Source organism: Agelaius phoeniceus, chromosome 19, assembly GCF_051311805.1.
Source record: "Agelaius phoeniceus isolate bAgePho1 chromosome 19, bAgePho1.hap1, whole genome shotgun sequence".
Taxonomy (NCBI): Eukaryota; Metazoa; Chordata; class Aves; order Passeriformes; family Icteridae; genus Agelaius; species Agelaius phoeniceus.
In genome coordinates this window covers 6,037,508-6,056,182 of record NC_135283.1, presented here as the reverse complement: position 1 = coordinate 6,056,182, position 18,675 = coordinate 6,037,508, and the positions used below count along the sequence as shown (strand labels likewise).

At 46.5% G+C, this 18,675-nt stretch overlaps 1 protein-coding gene across 25 annotated transcripts in view; it reads right to left on the bottom strand.

Moving 5' to 3' along the window:
• The window catches only part of CACNA1G (calcium voltage-gated channel subunit alpha1 G), a 143,296-nt gene that overhangs the window by 37,313 nt on the left and 87,308 nt on the right, over positions 1–18,675 (bottom strand). For 15 of the 25 annotated variants that reach the window (XM_077188190.1, XM_077188191.1, XM_077188184.1 and 12 more), the window contains 8 exons: positions 18,536–18,562; positions 16,591–16,684; positions 15,825–16,012; positions 15,249–15,695; positions 9,620–9,720; positions 8,348–8,471; positions 5,401–5,469; positions 4,333–4,517 (listed from right to left, as the gene is read on the bottom strand). In XM_077188190.1, coding sequence (XP_077044305.1) covers positions 4,333–4,517; positions 5,401–5,469; positions 8,348–8,471; positions 9,620–9,720; positions 15,249–15,695; positions 15,825–16,012; positions 16,591–16,684; positions 18,536–18,562 — 1,235 coding nt within the window. Of the gene's footprint in view, positions 1–4,332; positions 4,518–5,400; positions 5,470–8,347; positions 8,472–9,619; positions 9,721–15,248; positions 16,013–16,590; positions 16,685–18,535; positions 18,563–18,675 lie in introns of all 25 variants that reach the window. The other 10 variants (XM_077188174.1, XM_077188192.1, XM_077188177.1 and 7 more) reach the window with 2 other exon arrangements.

Here is an 18,675-nt window from a genome sequence, read left to right as displayed (position 1 = left end):
TGCCCACAGGGATTACCCCAGCCTGGAGACCTTGCTGTTGCTGCCATGGGGCTGAGAGCTGAGCCCAGCCCAGCAAACAGAGGTTGAAGAGCAGCTCAGTGTGCCCAACTCAATGAGTGAGGTAATGAAGCCTAACAGGCCATATCTGAGTGCACAAAGCAAGCCTTGGGCTGGACATGCTGAGGCTGAACATCTCTTTCAGCTCCTCAGATGGACTAAAGACCTTCACACTCACATTCCTTGCACAGTTCTGGGTGAAATACAATGCCTGCCAAACTACAGGTGGGAAACTGAGGCACAGGAGGAGGGAAGCCACATTCTCAGAGGTAGGAAAGCAACTCAATTCCAATTATTTCAGTGTAAATCAGGTCCTTTGGTGCCTTTAGGGATCCTGACTTTAGGGATCATGGACTTCTGTCCACTGTCATGCAGGATGGAACCAAAGTTAAGTCTTCTAAACTGAAGATCTGTGGTCTGAACTACTGAAGCATCCTTAAATTTTGGGATACAAGAAAGGCATTTAGTCTCCAGAGTTTAAAGTTGATAATTTTCTCCAACGGTTATTAAGAAATGCTGTTCTAGAAATAATAAAGTGATTTCCCCTGTGAGGCACTATTTTGTATCCAGCTGAGAGGGAAAATAGGAGGTTACTTGTCTGAATTTGCAAAGTCATGTGCATGTAGAGGAATAAAGGGCTGAAAACCAGCAGCATTTAGCTGCTTTAAGTGTTTTGATCAACCAGGAACTCCTCAAATTAGAATGCATGAGAGTAAAAGCTGCCACCAGTTTAGCTCCATGCCAGTGCTGTTTTCAGCACTACAGGGAGGAGAGACTTTGAAAAGATTTTGAAAAATAATAGTTCTTGCTAATGGAAACCTTCAGACCTTGGAGCTGCCTCAGACTAAGGGCCTGATCCAACTTTGAGGCAAGTCTGTGTGAAGATTCCTGATATGCTCCTAAGAGTCTGACAATTCTCTAAGGGGTGTCAATGAAATTCTCAGCTTTTCCAGATTATTAGTACCACCTACAATATGTCAACATACAGCATTCCCACACCTCATCAGTATTGCCAAGGTCCTGCTGCTATCAGGCTTGTAAAATCTTATTATCTGACCAACACCTCTGCAATTTATGGCTGAAGGATGCAGCTGATTTGGAGCCCTGCAGTTGTTCAAGAAAAGGAGACCTGACAAGGTTCCATTCAGCACAATTCCAGTCTGCATTAGGCATATGACAAACAGGGAAATTGAAATGAGACATTCTTTCATCTTTATTTTGGTGTGAAAGAATGTTAATCCCTCTAATTCCCCCTGGTTCTTCTGGTCTGAGGATTCCCAATGCTGTTGAACCCCTGGTGTGAGATGCTCCAAACCCACTGCCAGCCTCATCCTAGCCAGATCCTTACCAACATTCAACCTTCCTGATGAGAACTCTCAGAAGAAGTAGCAGCACTTAGATGAGGCAACAGATCAACATTAATGAAGACCTTCTTCCACAGATTAAAATAAAATTAGCAAAGGTGATAATATGATAGATAGACGAGAGTAATGAAATGACCACTAGACCATGGTAGTATAAAAGTGAGTAATTTATCTGTGTGCTTTGGAAGTCAAATCCTGGGCTCTGTAGACAAGTCTACCCACATTAAATCTGAAAACATTTTCAATTTTGATTTCTCTCGTATCTTAAGCCATAACACTTGATCCCAACAATAGCAGATTGAACGCATTAGGAAGGAATGTTATTGTATAAGCAATCCCTTTACTGGCTGAAACATCAGAGAGCCATGGAATCATCTTTAAATGTCATTCCTCTGTGAATTTATTTTTGGAATTCTGGTCATAAAGTTGGGCTTGAATCTTCATGGATTCAATATGGAGGCTGATAATCAATCATGCAATCAAAACCCCTCAATTAGCATACAGGTTTTTAAATGTCTGGGCAGAGGGCAGAACTGTGCAGGGTTTTGTGTACTTCATAAATCAATGGGGTGGTTTCCACAGAAGAAAATAAAAGACAGAATGAGGAAGATCTTTTGAAAGGATCCCCCTTCCAGGCCATCCAATGGGAAAGCCAACACAGAGCACGAGAGTTGTCCCTGCCCTCGAGCTGAGTGTGACACACAGAGCTGTGGCTTGGCTTCTCACGAAGGGTGTCCTCCTGCAGTCCTGTCCTGGAGTGTCCCCAGAAAGGGAGGACAGAAGGAGCCAGGTTTGCTCCTCTGTGGTGTGAGTGGAAAGTTGCTTTGGTGTCTGCCTTATGCCTTCCGGAAGAAAAACTGGCACAGCCTCCATGAGACACTTCACCCAGACATGGTAACTGATGCCACAGTGTGCAAAGACCTCAGGTCATCTGTCCCAGCTGTCACCCCACGTTGATGCAGCTACAGATCCCAGGCTGTGCAGTGAGGATGTGATCCCTGAGCCATACGCTGAGCCTGCAACAAAGGCAGCATGGGCAGCTGTGGGCAGAGGCTGCTCAGGCAGCCCAGATGTGTGGCACAGAGGCAGATGGGCTTCCACAGGCAGAGATTTACGACTTACTGAAAAGCCCCCGGTTTGATGGCTGCTTTTTCTTTTCCTACAAATCTAATAATGGGACAACAGAACTGATCCTGAACATATTTAGGGAATGGGCTTGTTGCTGTCTTTTTTTATGTTTCCTTTGTAGTAGAAAGCAGCATGTTGGCTGAAAACATGCACTTAATCTCTTGAGAAAACAAATCAAATACCAATAGGATGCAATAGCAATGGAAGACCCTAATTCCACCCATGCTTCTGATGGCAAGTCTGCAGTTACTGAGTGGATTATTCCCCATAACTGCAGATTATTCATGCACATAGGTGACTACAGAGGAAGGCTCCAGTAAAAAAAGACCCAAGTCCTGGCCAGACAGCCCTACAGAGCTATAAAGAAGAATACAGTGCTTTGACCAGGTCACACAGGTGACTCCAGCAGAGATCAGCACAACACAAATGTCTCTCTTTAAATCTGATTTAACTATGGAACATCAGAAGGGAAAGTTGCATTCTACAGTTCAGAGAAGAGAAATCAATCCTTCTTTTACCCTGAGCCATCTAGATTATTTTATAGGTTTTCTTAATATGGGTCAAAAATCAGCAGAAACAGAGGAACAGAGAAAATCAACCCAACCAGCAGCTGGGCAGAAACTACCCCAGAAACTGCAGCTGTCATGCGATACCAGGGGACACATAAAGAGAGAAGAGCCTGAATTGGAGTCACATAGGAATACAGCCTACTCACATGGAGAGGGAGCTGAACTACCCCAATGGTGCCAGCTGTCCAGATAAAAATGATTAAAAGCAGTTCACGTCCTAAAACTCATCAGGTACAACACACATACACAGACCAATTGAACAGAATGTCCTTTATAGCTGCTGAGAATATTTGAAAGATATGTATAGGCATGGCCATTGTTATTTAGACTTATTATTCACACAGGGGTAGTAAAACAACATCTTCTATCAGAAGCAGGGTCCTATTTTTCTGTTCTGAAAGAGAAAAATCCTGATTCAAAGTGAACCTTTTTATGGAGGAAGCAGCAGTAAGATATGACAGGCACACAAAGATGCTTTGAGCAGGAAGGTTTATTAGCTGCTGCATAACAGGAGCAGCAACAATGGTATTAAAGAGGAACTGCATTTAGCATGAAGAGAAACCTTCATGCCTTGGGGTACAGGTCACAAACAGATGCCCGTTTATAAGAGGTTGGTCCTTGGGCAGGTTCTTATCAGAGTAGAGCCTGTCCCTGGAGCATCGGATACTTCCTGCTGGCAGAGTTGGGAGCCAAGTTACTAGAACAATTGTTTTCATCTTGTCTGGGTCATTTTCAAAGTAAATGTCTCTCTAAAATTAATGGGGAGCTGGGGAAAAAAGCTTCTTTGCATTCTAGGTTAAGCAACAGTTGAGTCTCTGCTTCCTTAAAAATGATCTACCACCTGCTACTAATTTCCTTCTTTGTTATGAAAGCCATTGACTGCCTGAAGGAAAGGGGGAGAAGAAGCTATTAAGCTGCACTTTACACAGAGCAAATGAGAACACAAATAGCAGGGGATGTGTGTTTTAATGAGCAAAAGAGGCATTGATCAGTTTCCTATTGCATTTGGGGCTGGTCCCAAAACACAGCAAGGGCCCAAAGCTCTCGCAGTTCAGCAGGACCGGTGGACTGCCATTGTCTGCAGAGCTGCAGGAGGCTGGGATGACACTGGTTATGGACACTGTGCATTTGTCTCATCTGCCCCTTCCCATGCATTAATGCTCAGCCCTACCTTTGGCACAGACATCCTTAGATCTTCCCCTGCCTCTACTTACCTCAAGGGCCGCAGTGTCCTCAGTAGCCTCAGAACCCGCAGCATCCCCAGGATTTTCGTGCCACTGTCTGACACCATCGAGACCAGGATGTCGATGACGGAGATGAGCACCAGCACCCCATCCAGCACATTCCAGCTGCTCTTCAAGTAGGCTTTCTCCCCAAAACACAAGCCTAGTGCCACCACCTGCCCAGACACCAAGTTGCAACAAATTATGACTGTAGCATCCAATGTGTTTGTTGCAGTTAGCAACCTGCTGAGAACGCATTATTTACAGACACCAGTCTGTGAGTCTATTTGCTTCCCAGTACAGAAGCCTAATTAGACAAACCAGCAAAGTATTCTATTGAAAGAATTATGAAAATACTGCCGCAGAAATATCCCAGGTTGTCCCTTACAGCTGATATACTTTTAATGCAGATAAACCTACCTGCAGGAACACAAAACTGTTCCTAACATTTTTAGCTCTGGCATAAAAAAATTCTATCATATTTTATTCCTATAGACTGCAGGAGAGAAGCTGCAGAGTGGCTGACCCAAGCAATCATGTACAAGCTTTGCAAATAAAGAAACTAGAAAAACTTTCCAAAGAAAGAGCAATTGTTCAGTGAGATGATTATGAATTTCTCAAGAGAGATTTACAGCCATGGGTTTCTGAGCCTTCTGCCTCAAATCCAGCAAAGTGTTGCAACGTGCTTAAGTCTCTCTGTCCTCAGGAAAGCACACAGCAGCTTAGGTTGTTGAGGACAACTGGTTGTTGAAGACAATGGGACTTACATGCATGGTTGAAGTTAAGCATGTGCTCAAGAGCTTTGCTGAATAGGACAGGATTGCTGAATTCAAGGATCCCATTGCTCCTATAATGGTGTAAATCAAGAGCAACTTCAGTGCAATTGTTCTGATGTAAAACGTGCTTGGAATAAGGCATATGGTGGACATTCTGAGTATGATTCAGAACAGGAAAATATACACCACACTTGCAGCTGGTGGACCTAAGGGTTTTGTGAGTCCACGATAATTAAAAACAACTAATATAATACAGGCACACTTATCCTCCACCTGCATTTACCTTAACTGTCATCTCAGTCAGGAAGATGACTGTAAAGATGTAGTTGGAGAGTGTTAGGAAAATCCGTTCCTATGAAAAAGAAAATGAGAGACAGTGTTTTATAGCCTGCTCTCTGCAGCTGTGCATCCCCCCGTGCATATTTGGGTGGTTGAAAACTGTTCTTCCAATTCTGTGCTGAAACAAGCCTTGAACCGTTTGCTTGCAAAGAGGAGAAATTCCAAATATTTAGACAATAACACTGCATGGTTCAGGCCCACCAGTACCCGTCTCTGTGTCAGCACCATGGACAGAGACAACGGCCAGCACCTTCCCCCAAGCCTTCCCATTTGCCTCCAAATCCTCCCTAATTTCCCCCAAATCATCCTCCCCCTCGTAGCAGAAACAGGGAGATGTTCCCTCCTTGAAATGTGCTTGACAAATCTCTACCTGCCTCTCACCTGCAGAAATCACTGCATTGTGTAAATATCACTGAGCTCCCAATTCTCCTAGAAATTAAGTCAATATTGGAGTGACAGAGCTGTGAGGCAGCAGGACTCGTGGGATACTGAAGTGCAGCTGGAATGAGTTATTACAGCTCCTGCAAAGCCAGCAAAGCTCTGGGGCTTTATGCCAGCTGAGACTTGCCCCCAAAAGGTCAATTCTGTTGCCCAAAACCATGGTCTAGACCTGGCATGAAGCCAAACAGCCTCATTTCCCAGTCCCTGCACTATCCACTAGACTGTGCCCTCCTCAGCGCCACCACTCAGCAAGAGTGATTATAGATTAGTGATTACAGATGAGCCCATGGACTGGTTCCCTATCCATAGTTACCAGAAACCTTTCTTTTTAATGATGATTATTAAATAAATTGCACTTTACCCTAACCCCTAGACAGCTTCTATTTCCCTACACTGAGAAATGGACAGCAGAAGGTAGATGCTGGAGGAATGATGATGCATGTACAGATATGTATGAGCACATACAATTGGCCCCAGTCCTGCTTTTAACAGTTTTGGATTTATTTCTACCTCTCCCTACAGAGCAGTCCCATAAGAAATGCAGATCTCTCACTCAAAATGAGATGCAATTTAAACAAGACAAAACACCTTGGCAACTCTCTTGCTTGCCAGATCATGATTTACTGGAAGTGACTCAGGAACCACAGAGTAGCTTGTTTCTATACATGGTGCATAATTAATTAGGTCCTAGACCTGTACTGTGATTGCATGAGCTGTGATACAAAACATCTCCATTGTTAGCTGACTGCCACACAAAAGGCTGCTGTAAGGGGCAGACACTAGGCAGAAGGGAGAGGATAGAGACCTGCTTGTGCAGCTGGAGATAAAACAGCAATATCATGGAGGTGAGACTGAGGATACTGCATTCCTCCCTGGCAAGCATGTGGCTATTTTGAAGGATAATCTCCCCGGTCCATGTCGTGCACTCTGCAGTGGGGGACCACATGCTGTCTTGCAACAGCAGCTCCTGTTCTGATAAGCCAGCTGAAACTGGGACAGGGACAGAGAACTCACTCGAAGCAGTTAGAAAATCCACAGCTCAGGGAAGCAAAGAACAATTATTTTAAACAATTCAACCTAAACTAACTCTCTTTGTTTCCAGATGAGAGCTCCATCTGCACAGGCAGGGCCCATGCACTTCTCTTCAATCCCCTGACCCACTGCTCAGCATTCCCCTTCTCCTCTGCAGCACCCAGCCCATGGTCCATCTCCCTTGTTATAACCTAATGGTGATGAACCCCACACCAGGCCCTGTCTCCATTCCTCTTAGCACTCTCCCAGTGCCAGGGGACACCACAGCTCCTCCTCTCCTATATGAAATACTGGGTTTGTGTGCTACAGCTCTTTGCTGTGGACTCCTCCAACTCACACATGTCACCCCATTTCCCTTCTCTGTGTACCTTCAGCTCCTTTTGGAGCCAGTCTTGGGGAGAGGTAACTCTCAGAGGACATAGCAAGGGGCTCAAAGGAAGTATTTAGTATTTTAAGGGAGGTTCTCAGGGTGCCCCATTTGGGGACAAGCAGGGTGATCTCCTGCTACATCAGCTGGCAGGGAGCCCTGGTCTCTTCTTGCAGCTGCAAATTGGTGCACGACTGCAAGGGAACTGGAAAAAAAATGGATTTAGGGAAAGGATTGCTGGGCAGACTGTTACAGTAAGAAGGACTACTACGGAATGCTTAAAATAGGCAGAGAGCAGCCTAGACTCCAGTTTTAAGGCCTTACATTGAAAATCCACAAAAATGAACAGCCTGACACGCCTACATAAACAAAACAGGATTCTATACGATTGTGATATGAGCAGTCTTGAGTGATAAATCAGCAAGAGCCCAGTGCATCTCAACCCCAATCTATGGTAAAATAAAAGAGCAATAGGATGATTCTGCCCCTCTGATTGCTGGATGCTGGTGCTGTGAGGGTCTAGTTTGAGGAATCCTTATATAGTATATTAGAACAAAGAGGTTCCAAGAACTGGCATTGCAGTGCCTGCATCAATTCAGTTTTTCTGGTGTCACAACAAAGCTGATACACAAAGGGGAGAGAAGAGTATGAAATGAACAGTTTCCCCCAGTCCATTTGCACCACACATACGTGCCTGTGGGGAACAGATGGAAGAAGTGAACATTGTGTTGAGAGAGGAAAAGTGTTTGAAGGTTTCTCAGGGAAGGAAACTGAGACAGATGTCATGCTATGTCATGTGTTAAAACCTTGATCGTGCTTCCAGAAATGAGATATTGGATATATTGCAGGCCATGATCTGTGCACTTGTGCTTTAAAAGGAGACTGGATAGGGGCCAGGAGAGTTGCTGCACCTCATTCAAAGGATACTCAGGGGGTGTTGGCACCTTCCCATTTTAAAAACAGAAAGAACAAAAGACCAAGTGCACAGCAGTGGGGTCCAAGCCACACGTGTTTGCTCCATGAGGAGCACAGGAAAACCTTAGAAACTCACAGCGCTGTGAGGCTCAATTTTGGGTCGTTCCATGGCAATGGTAATGCAGTTCAGGAAAATGATCACCAAGACGACGTGATCGAACATCTTGTGAGTGATGATTTTATTGCACATCAGACGGAATCTGTTGAGAGAGGAAAAAAAAAGAGTAGACACAGACTAGCTATTAATGCTCAACTGGCTGAGGAGACACACAGCAGCTCAACGCATGGCAGGGGAATTGAGCACTCTGCTTGCAAACAGATGAGCTCCAATCTCCCAATCCCCTCCCTGGCAGAGCCACACATTGAGGGCAGATTGGGTTATGAACAGAGAGGGATCTGATCTACAGAAATGAGCCACAAATTTCAAGCCCTGGGAATGCTCACAGAGGGCTTTGGTTACTTGGAACGGGGCAGCTGCTTCCATGACTCAGACACACAGCCAGGTTTGGATCTTCCCCTCTACCTGCTTCCTGGTGCTCAGGTTTAGCTTAAATAAAGGAAGAAATACTCCCAATGAGCCCATAAGGGTTGAGCACACACGAAACCAAGGGGCAGAAGCTATTTATTGTGACAGATGGCTGTACACTGACCCAGGATTTATAATACCGTATTACATTTCCCAAAGTCTGTTTCTGAAAATCTCTCTAATCTTTGTATGAATGAACCTGAACACTGTCCAGGGCCCTCAGCTCCAGCACAGGAAACCCTCGGGTGCATGGGTGCATGTCTGGAGGAATGCGTTGAACAGCACAGAGCTCAGCTGGCTCCCCATGGCCAGGCTTTAGGAAGGGCAGATCTGGGGGTCTTCAAGCAAGGAGAGGGTGTTCTCTGAGAGAAAGGGAAGGGGGAGGACAGAGAAGTTCAGCTGAGAGGCAGGCTGAGAAGATCAGGGAGTTCTTTGCTGTGCTGTAAGGGTATGGTGGGGCACATTCAGATTTTTTTGCTTAATGCTGCACCTCTCCCCCTTGCTCCAAGCTCATCACACTCCACCAAGTGAAAAACTTGCAGAGCACTGGCATCATTGCCAAAGGAAATGAGGAACCTGATGAAGCTGCAGGCATGCCCTGGGCTATGGGTCTTGACTGGACACTTTTGTGCCCTCTGCAGCCAGCAACTGTTTGCTATTCAACCCTGATGTCATGCTGGGGCAGAGGAAGGGCTAGGAGTTTTGGGGACTGACATACAGAGACCCATCTGGGATAAACAGGCAGATGAGCCACTGTAATGAGGGCATGCATTGTTACCATCCATCCTACCACACCAGCACTGCCCGAGCGCCCTACCTTACCTGGAGTGAGGGGCGAAGATGTAGATGGACCAGGAGTCCCTCTCTTTGCAGCAGGTGGGGAGCCGTGCCCGTACCCAGGCCTTCACGCGGTCCCTTTTGCTCTGGAGGGAAAATGTATAGAGCGGGAAAATACAGAACTGTTAAAACAACAACGCCCCAAAACTTCCACGTGTAGGACTTGGGGCAGCTTTTCACTAAAAACTTATCTTCAAGTGCTCAGTAAAGCTGAAATAAAATAATGTCCCCAGACAAGACCCTGCTGGGCAGGGGAAAGAGCTCTGGCAGCCAGATGAGGGCTGTGCCAACCCTGTGAGCTTACAGTGCTCGGTCTTGCTTCTTTCTCTACACTGTAACTGTGTCTGACAGTTATCCAAGAGAAGAAACATGATAAATAAAACCCTTGCCCAAAGGAATGATAACTCACTCAGTGCCTCCAAATACTCATGAGGTGCTTGCCTGAATCTTCTAAGGTATTTTGGGGAATTTTTGTGGGATATTTTTCTTTGGTATTTTAAAAAATAATATAGAATGCTTATGTCAGATGTTATAGAGCAGGGGGAGATTCCTGCTGCTTGCTGGGCAAAGCCCTGTGTCCATACACCACTGTAAAGCTGAAGAAATCACTTGACACCCAAGTTTTGGTCCAGGAATACAATGGTGATCATCTGCCTCTCATTCAGCATGAACAGATTAGATGGGAGATTATAAAGCCAGAAGGGAACACCATGGACAGCCTGACCTGCATGAACATGGACCATCCAATTCATGCAAATTAATTTCTACTTGAAACCACAGCACATCCTCAGCCATGCATCCTAATGTTATAGGCTGTCTGGAAGGTCATTTCAGATCAGGAGGGTAGACTACAAAAGCCTGAGCCAACAAGTCAACCAAAGACATCAAAAATTGGATGTCAAGGGGAAGCTTCATCCTGGCTGCAACAACTGATTTAACTTTATCACCTTCTTATCCATAGACCTCCAAAGGAAAATCAAGATCTTTAATCCCATGGGCAAAGCAGTGTTAGCACCCTGTGCATGGACAACCATTAAAAGCCAGGCCAACATCTTGCTCACCACACCAGGGCTTCCCCAGTGCTTCTACATCAAAGCACCAGAAGATAAATGCACAGCCCAGTGTGTGCACTGTCACCAGAGTTCTTTGCAGATAAATAAAAAACAAGTTTTGCTCTTTCATAAGACTTATTTCTCTGCTACCACCTGGGCTTGGATGGGTAGACCTAGAAATATAACTGCATGAGCTCTTTGAAGCTTCTTCTAGAGATCTCAGGGCCGTGAGGCCACAGAGGGGCGTGAAGGACAGCACAGGAATCACCTCACCCCAGGAGCACACGCACTCCAGGACTAAGGTACTTTTACTTATTTCATCTAGGAAACAGGGAGGGCAGATTCATTTTGAGACAAACTGTTGGCACTTGAAGTACTCTTGACTGTAAAAATGGGATTTGTTAGAGTAATTGAGCGGAGTGGAGGAAGTGCTTTCTCTTCCTACAGACACCCAGACTGGGGTCTCATTAGTGACGGAGAATAATTGGTGTGGTACCTGTTTTAATGAAAGCCCTTAGTGACAAACTGAACCCTTCAGAAAATGAAAATCACCTTGGCAAATAAGAAGAAAAGTTTTAATAACAAAAAGTTAGAGCTTTCTACCCTGCTCCTTCAGCCATCCATTCTTCCCTCAACTTCTACACACACAGACCATGCACTACACACCAACGGGGTTTTGGTTGTCTTGGATGTTCTCACATCCCTATTCCAGCTTCAGGCAAAGAGCCAGAACTGCTCCCTTGTCTCTAAACTGTATTTAATAGAGCATGCATCCTTGGGGTTGTGTTATCCCTTTAAGCAGCCTGGTTAGTCTAATTATCCATAGATTTAACAAAGGTAAATAAATGGATAAAAATCAGGTGTCTGCTCAAAGCTGTGGTGAGAGCAGTGATTGCTACCCTAGCCTCTGGACATGGAGTAATAGCTACGACTCAGTCCAGTTCATTTTGTGAGCTGGAAGGTTTCCAGAAGTATTCCAGAAGGTTTCCAATCTATTATTCAAAGCAGTTCTGGTATTTATCAAGAGGATTTGTAGTGAATGGTAATGCGTCAGCAGCACAGAATGATTCTTTATATTCTTTTTGTCCAATTTTAATGCCAAAGATATTTTGGGGGTTGGCTAATTGTTGCAGCTTGCAGTTAATGGGATAAATCAGATAACAAAGGCAAAAAGTGATCTCCCATTGTGTCTCTCTATTCAGAGGGTTACAGTAAGGGTGAGCACCAGGACTCAACTGGGGCTGCAGCCCAGCTGCTCTAAGCAGGGTGAAGTACATCCCCAGAAACCTAAACTCAGAGGAATTACTCCATATTTCCACCAGTGGAACAGCACAGGTCAGTTAACTTGAGCCAAAAGTAAGGTATTTGTGAAATAAACCCAGAGTGTTTCCAGCCTCAGCCCGTCCAAGGCTTTCCCAGCAAGGTCGAGGCAGGCTCCAAGTGTTGACAATGGGGCTGATTGCTGTTCAAGCCTGCATTATGTTCAAAGTAAGATATCAATTATGTGGCTTAAATCACATCTATTTGTTCATAAACCACACCTGGACAGGATGAACAAAGATGTGGGGGGAGAAGAAAACTAATCTTTAATTCAGTTGCCAGTGACTTGGACAAAATCTCCCTGGGTAAGCCCACCCAAATCCCTCACTAGAGGCAGCAGGAGCCAAGATGTTGGAAGATGCTGGGTGCTAACAGGCAGCAGTGGGATGAAGGCCTTCAATCCCACAGCAATGAGAACTGTTGATAAATAGCTGCTTTTAACATTTTGATTATTTTTAGGAATTTCAGATATTAATGCACTTCTGAGGGTAGGATGAAAGCAGTTGGCAATAAAAGATGACTGATGCACTCCTCAGAGAAAGGGCGAGGTTTAGATTTATAAAAGATTTATTATAAGGATGGGGGAACTGCTGAAAAATGCTCTGTGAGCAGCAGAGGACCTCCAGGCAAGCTGGAAGCTGCACAGAGATGCTTAAGACCCGATTATTTAATTTTAATATGCAACAGGGACAGGCTGAGAGGGCTTGGGAGAGGCTGGACCATATACCACAAAGTAAAAAGTGGAATAGGCAAAGGAAAGGGAGCTGCAATAGTAAAATGCAGTGAGGTTTTGGAAAGGAGGGGACACATTGGTTGTATATTCAATATTTTCCTTACTTTCAGCTGTGAGCACTGAGCAATTTTGGTAGAAAGCACCCAAAAGCATCTAAAATCCAGCAGGTGGAAACAACAATGACTTGGCAGCAGACCCCTGATCCTGGTCACAGCCATGTGAACCCAAGAAAACTGTGGATCACTCTCTCTGTGAGAGACTTCTTGTCTGCAGTGACGCAATAAAGAACGGCCGCTTGGTTTCCTAGTTCTGAGGAGAGAAGCTGTCAGGGGCCTGATTTTATCCCCTCAGAGGGACGGAAATTCAGAATAAAGAAAATCATCGAAGAAATAAAGAAATTCATCGAAGGCAGCAGAGCTTCACTAATATAAGGGTAGCCTGGGAAATCCAGATGAAGCCTTTGCTCTTCCTTTAATTTCTGCACAGAGACAATCAAATCCAGGCAGTAAGGAGGGATGCAAAGCTTTGATGTAGAAGGGCATATTTAGGATTACTTTGATCTGAGTAATAGTCAAGTTCTTCTCCTCTTTTGTTCATGGGTAGTTTTGTATTTCATTTTTTCAATTTAAATGCAATTCCCCCATCCCCCAACTTTGTTAAGCTAATTTACGAGCAGAGTTTCTCCCCAAATGTCAGGAGGGAAGCCCTGCAACCTGGGGACTTGTTTTTCTAATCTAAGCAATATCTTCTCATCCATCTGGTTTACTGATTTGCAGGGAAGATATATTTCAGAGCATGGGAAAGGCACCAGCTAGCTGCAGGTATCCCAGTTGTGGCTATCCCATGGGCTAGGACACAATTTATTTCCCTTATTCTGACAATTCTTCCCCTTGGCATTTGCTTCTGACCATTACATGGGAGGATATTAAGGTGATTATACCCTCCATGGCCAGACCTCAGTACACAGAGGATGATGTTTGGTTTATGCTAAAAACAGATGATAAAAATTAAAAATCTTATTCAACGGTTCATTGTCAGCACTGGCTGGGAGAGGAGGGACACATCTCATCACACCATGCCCAGCACAAGGGGGATTGCTGGCTTTTGATCCTGGGTGGGGGGGGGAAGGAAGGGACTGGTGGGATAATTGGACCAGGTGAGCTAGAAAAGTAGCAGATGTTGGAGCATGAGAAAAAAAAAATCCCTAGCAAGCAATAAGGAGCATGGTCTCTTCAACACTCCTAATAGTGGGGCATTTTCCAAAAATAATTACTGCTCCTTTTCTTAAAAATTCAATTTATTTTATGGAAGTAAAAAGCAGGTTAAGACAATGAGTAAAAATCCAGGCTGAGGATCCACGCTGGAGATGTAATGGGATAATGGCTTTTTGCAAAGGCAGTTCACGGCTGAGTGACTCCATTCTGCCAGCACTAACTCTCCTTCTCCTCCTGTAAGGAACAGAGGACTCTGGAGTCAATGCCACCTTTCACACCCCTTCACATGATCCCAATTCCAATTTCATTCAATAAAGTCAGAGAAAAAGAGTAAAATCATGTCCAAATCTGCAGCTTTCCTGTTCCCTGAACAGCCCCTGCTACCATCACGTCTCTACCCAAACCCCATCTACTCCCCCAAAAGAAACAGGCACCCCTGGGGATGACACATCAGACCATCACACTTTTAAATCTGGGAACAAGGTATAATCAAAGAAAGAGATAACGTGGGACAAGCAGGGAACACTCCAAAACTGGCCCCAATGCACATATGATAGCCAGAACTGTGACACCCTTGTGCCCAACTCAAGCCCCATTCTGCCAGTCAGGAAAACAGCTTTGGAAAAGCAGCCAGATTCCCCTTTTTTCCATTTAAGATACAAACATCCATCTGAAAAAAGGACTAGGAACCCTGATCCCTTCCCTGCATTTGCAGTCTTTTCAGCTTATATTTCCTAAATGACAATTTTCAGGCCTGTGAAAGAGACACTTGTCAGTGAAATGCCTCTTCAGATGGAAATTAATGCAGAGCCTCTGAAATTACCACCATCTCCATGGCACTAATTCTGCCATGGGAGTGGGGGACCAAGCCATGCTCTTTCTTTGCCTATAGAAGTTTTCTGCTGCTGGTGTGGGGGCAGAAAACTGAATAACAATTGGAAAGCAGGGAGACTTACCTGTTTTGCTTTAAAAAAAAAAAAACAAAAACAAACAAAAACTAACCCATAAAGGCATATATTTCAAACAGCCTTCACTGTGCATGATTTAGTGGAATCTGGACAGTTTTGCCCTTATGTCTCCATCATAAGCCATCTGATACTGCATGTAATACTTAGATACCAATCCCATTTCTGAGAGCATCCACTGCCTAGAGACCTTCTGGGTGACTCTTGTCTGGTCTCGTGGTGATGGTGAGACCTAATATCTTTTGCACTCACTTGTGCACCCCTGAGACAGTGACAAGCTTTGTTTTGACAAGTCATAAAGCCCAAAATGAGCATGTGACACTTCCTTACCATGCTACCTTCATCATCGCCGTCATCACCATCCTGGTGGGGCTCATCAAGGTGGAGCTGGTGCAGCAGCAGACCTGGAGAGGTCCTCCCATTGCAGTCCTGGTGCTCAGAGACAGACGTTCTGGTGCTGTGCATACTGCTGGTCCGATACAGGGAAGGCACCTGCAGAGTATCCTGGAGGTCAAAGGACCCTTTCGTTTCCAGCGACTCCATGCGGTGAGGCAAAGAGCCATTGAAGCTGCCGGCCCGGCTAGAGTGCTCCTCATCCGAGCTGTCCCCTTCCTCCGAGCTCTCCTTCCCCTCCCCGGACAGGAGGGACCTCCGCTCGCCGCTCTGACCCCGGCGCTTGAGGCTGGGGGCCCGGCCGATGCTGTTCCAGCTGGAGCGGCGGCTGTTCCAGGAGCTGCTGGCACGCCAGGGGCTGTGCGGGGAGCTGCGGGTGCTGGGCTGTGGGAAGGACAGCGACAGGGAGCGCATCAGATCTGTGCCACCCGCCCCAGGCCGGCGGGGCCGGCTGGATGGACGGATAGCCCCACGGACGCGCTGAACATCCGCAGGGGGAGGTGATGCGAGTACCGGGGACTTGAGCTCATGGGCGGCAGCGGGGTCCATGGAGACGCCGCTGGCCCGGCGGGACTCGTAGCCCTGCGCCGCGTCCCCGAACGCGGCGCTCTTGGGCATGGGCATGGGCGTGGCGGCCGTATGGATGATGAGCGGCGGGGTCAGGCTCTTCTTCAGCTCCGGGTGGTCGCTCAGGGCCATCGCTGGAAGACACAAGCGGGTTTTTAGGCGTCACACCTCAAGGGGGAACACCTACAGCCTGCTCGTGGGCAGGCAAAGCTGATGCGCAGGGAAGGCTCTGCTCTGAGCATCAGGGAGATATCGGCCTAAAAGCCCTTCTGGAGAATTGGGTCGTTCAGCCCAGCAGGGGGATGTCAAACAGGAATGGGATCAGGTGTCAATGGGATCAGGTAACAATGGTAGAGGACAGCACACCCAAAATGTCACCTGCTGCCCCCTCAACCGCCAATTAACACCCACCAACTCCAGCCCTGGGAACCTCCTGCCCACCCCCTCCATCCTCTTTCTCCAAACTCCTCCAGCAGAGACACCCCTCAAGCCCAGTCCTCGGGCTTAATGGGGAAATTAACAGTTCAAATGCAATCATGTCTCTCCCTGCCTGCATCCCACAATCCCACCCCAAGCCTGCTGCAAAGTCAAGCATGACACAACTGGGACTACAGCATTCCCTCCAGGAGGGGTTTTTCCTTTTGGACACACTGTTTTCATGGCAAAGCAAGGTTTCTGTGGAAGGCCCTGTCCTTCCAGGGTTATTACTCACAGGCTGGATTTGACAAGTTTTTCTTAGGTTCTCCCTCCTCTTCCAGGCTGTGGGGGAAGAGATCCCCCTCGGAATCAGACTTGGAAGCATCACCCTGGAGCAAAACAGAAGGCTTCAGCAAGGAAGCTGAGGGGCCACAGTGCACAGACAGCCCTCTGCAAATATGGATTCCCGTGTCCAACACCACACCTTACAGATCCACTGAACTTGGTACCACGATGCAACATCACCTTCCACAAAATGATGCATGCACAGGTTTATACCACAGACTAATTAACCTCCTATCAGGAAGATGGATTGCCTCTGGCTCTGAACACGGTCCCAGAAAGGGATCAGGAGAAAAACCAAACTATTGCTTAATTTTTTATGCTGGAATTGTGTATGTGGCAGATGTCAGGGAAGGACCAATATTGATGAACAATTTGCGGACAGAAGATGATCCTACTAATCTCTCTGAATTTATACACCTAAAAGTCTCTGGGTGTGGCTCTTTCCAGTGATGCTTTGCTGGAGCAATCCAGGGTTCAGAAAGGGCACAACAGACCCCAAACTCCCAACATGAAAAACATGACGTGTCCATGGACGCCCCATCAGCATAGAGAGGATCCAGGTGGCAGAACCCAACATCGACTGCCATGAGGGACCCTTTCCCTCCCAGCTGCCACACACAAGAGGAGCAGGAGTTTTGGGGATTTATGCTGGATCATTTGGGAAGTTTAAGTTCTGCTGTATCATTTCAAACATTGGTGGTTGAGCGAGGCCTGTCTCCTCTGACAGGTACCCATCCTCAGGTAGAGGAAGATGATGTTGATCATTGTTCTCTGAGTGGTGCCTGGGTTCTTGCTCCGTCTTGTGGCACAGACCCTGATTCTGTCCATTGGCACTGCAAAAAGGCACTTAGGGTGTGGTATAGTTAGCATACACCTAAGAGGGGCAGAGGTGCTTGCCAGAAGGACTGATAGCCATCCAAAAAGAGGAGGATTCATGGCTGAAACCACTGCTCTGGCAAAGGGCACCAAGCCCTGACACAATGGAGAAGAGGTGGGAAGGTGGGGGAAGATGCTGGGATGGGAAAAGCCAAGCAGATCCTCACTTCAGCAGGGAGAGCCCAGGAGCCCCAGAAAACCCCACCAAGGCTAAGCTGCGTCCACAGGAGCCCTGGCCAGCACTGCTGAGGTTTGGTGCTAGGGTACCCATGGATTGCAAAATCTCAGAAGGACCCCAGCCTGGGACAGAAGGAAGAGATGAATCCAACACATGTCAGTGCCCCATACCTCATTATTAAGTAGCACCCCAGAGGGATGAGCCCCAATACTCCTCCCATATTTAGTGTGGGGCCACTAAACTATTAAAGATATTTTTTCCAGGCAGGCTGGACACTCAAAGATATTTTTAAGGCAAAAGAGAGTGTGACATGAAGTGTTGGCTCAAAAATACCCTAAGGATTCAGGACTTTTGTGCTTTTCAGGGAAGCTCCTCCTGCAGGATGCAGTCTGAGAAGGTCAGGAATGCACCTTGCAAGGGGGAGCAGTAAAGTCAGCCTGGCTTGAGCTTTGCTGGAGCCAGATCCAGTCTCTGTGTGAGCAGGGGCTCCAGCTGGCTCCAGGTATGCTCCCCACAGAGGCTCCCAGCTCAGCCTGTCAGCAGGCCTGCCAGGAATTACTCATTCTCCCTGATGGGTTATTAAAAATAAATAAATACTGGGAAGAATTTCACATTATTTGTATTCCTGGAGTGCTCTTCAACAGCCCTAAGGAAAGTTTTAAGGGGGCACAATGAGATGTGTGCCAAGACGGAAAAGCAGAGCTATGTGGCGATTTCCCACCCCCTTCCCCAGCACCAAACCCCATGTCTGGAGGGCAGTGAGCATCCCCTCCCAAACATCACGTGCCAGACTCGGGACGGTGCAGGCAAACATCTCACAGCTGGTGCTGCTGCCCGTTACCTGTTCTTGCACTCCCAGTTTGCCTTTCTGGATAGAAAAGGGGTTATGAGAGAACAGGGAGTTAAAATCCTTTTGGGAAATGAGATAATGTCAAGCTGGGCCAGGCAGTATGACAGCTAAACCAGCTTGTACCAAAAGGG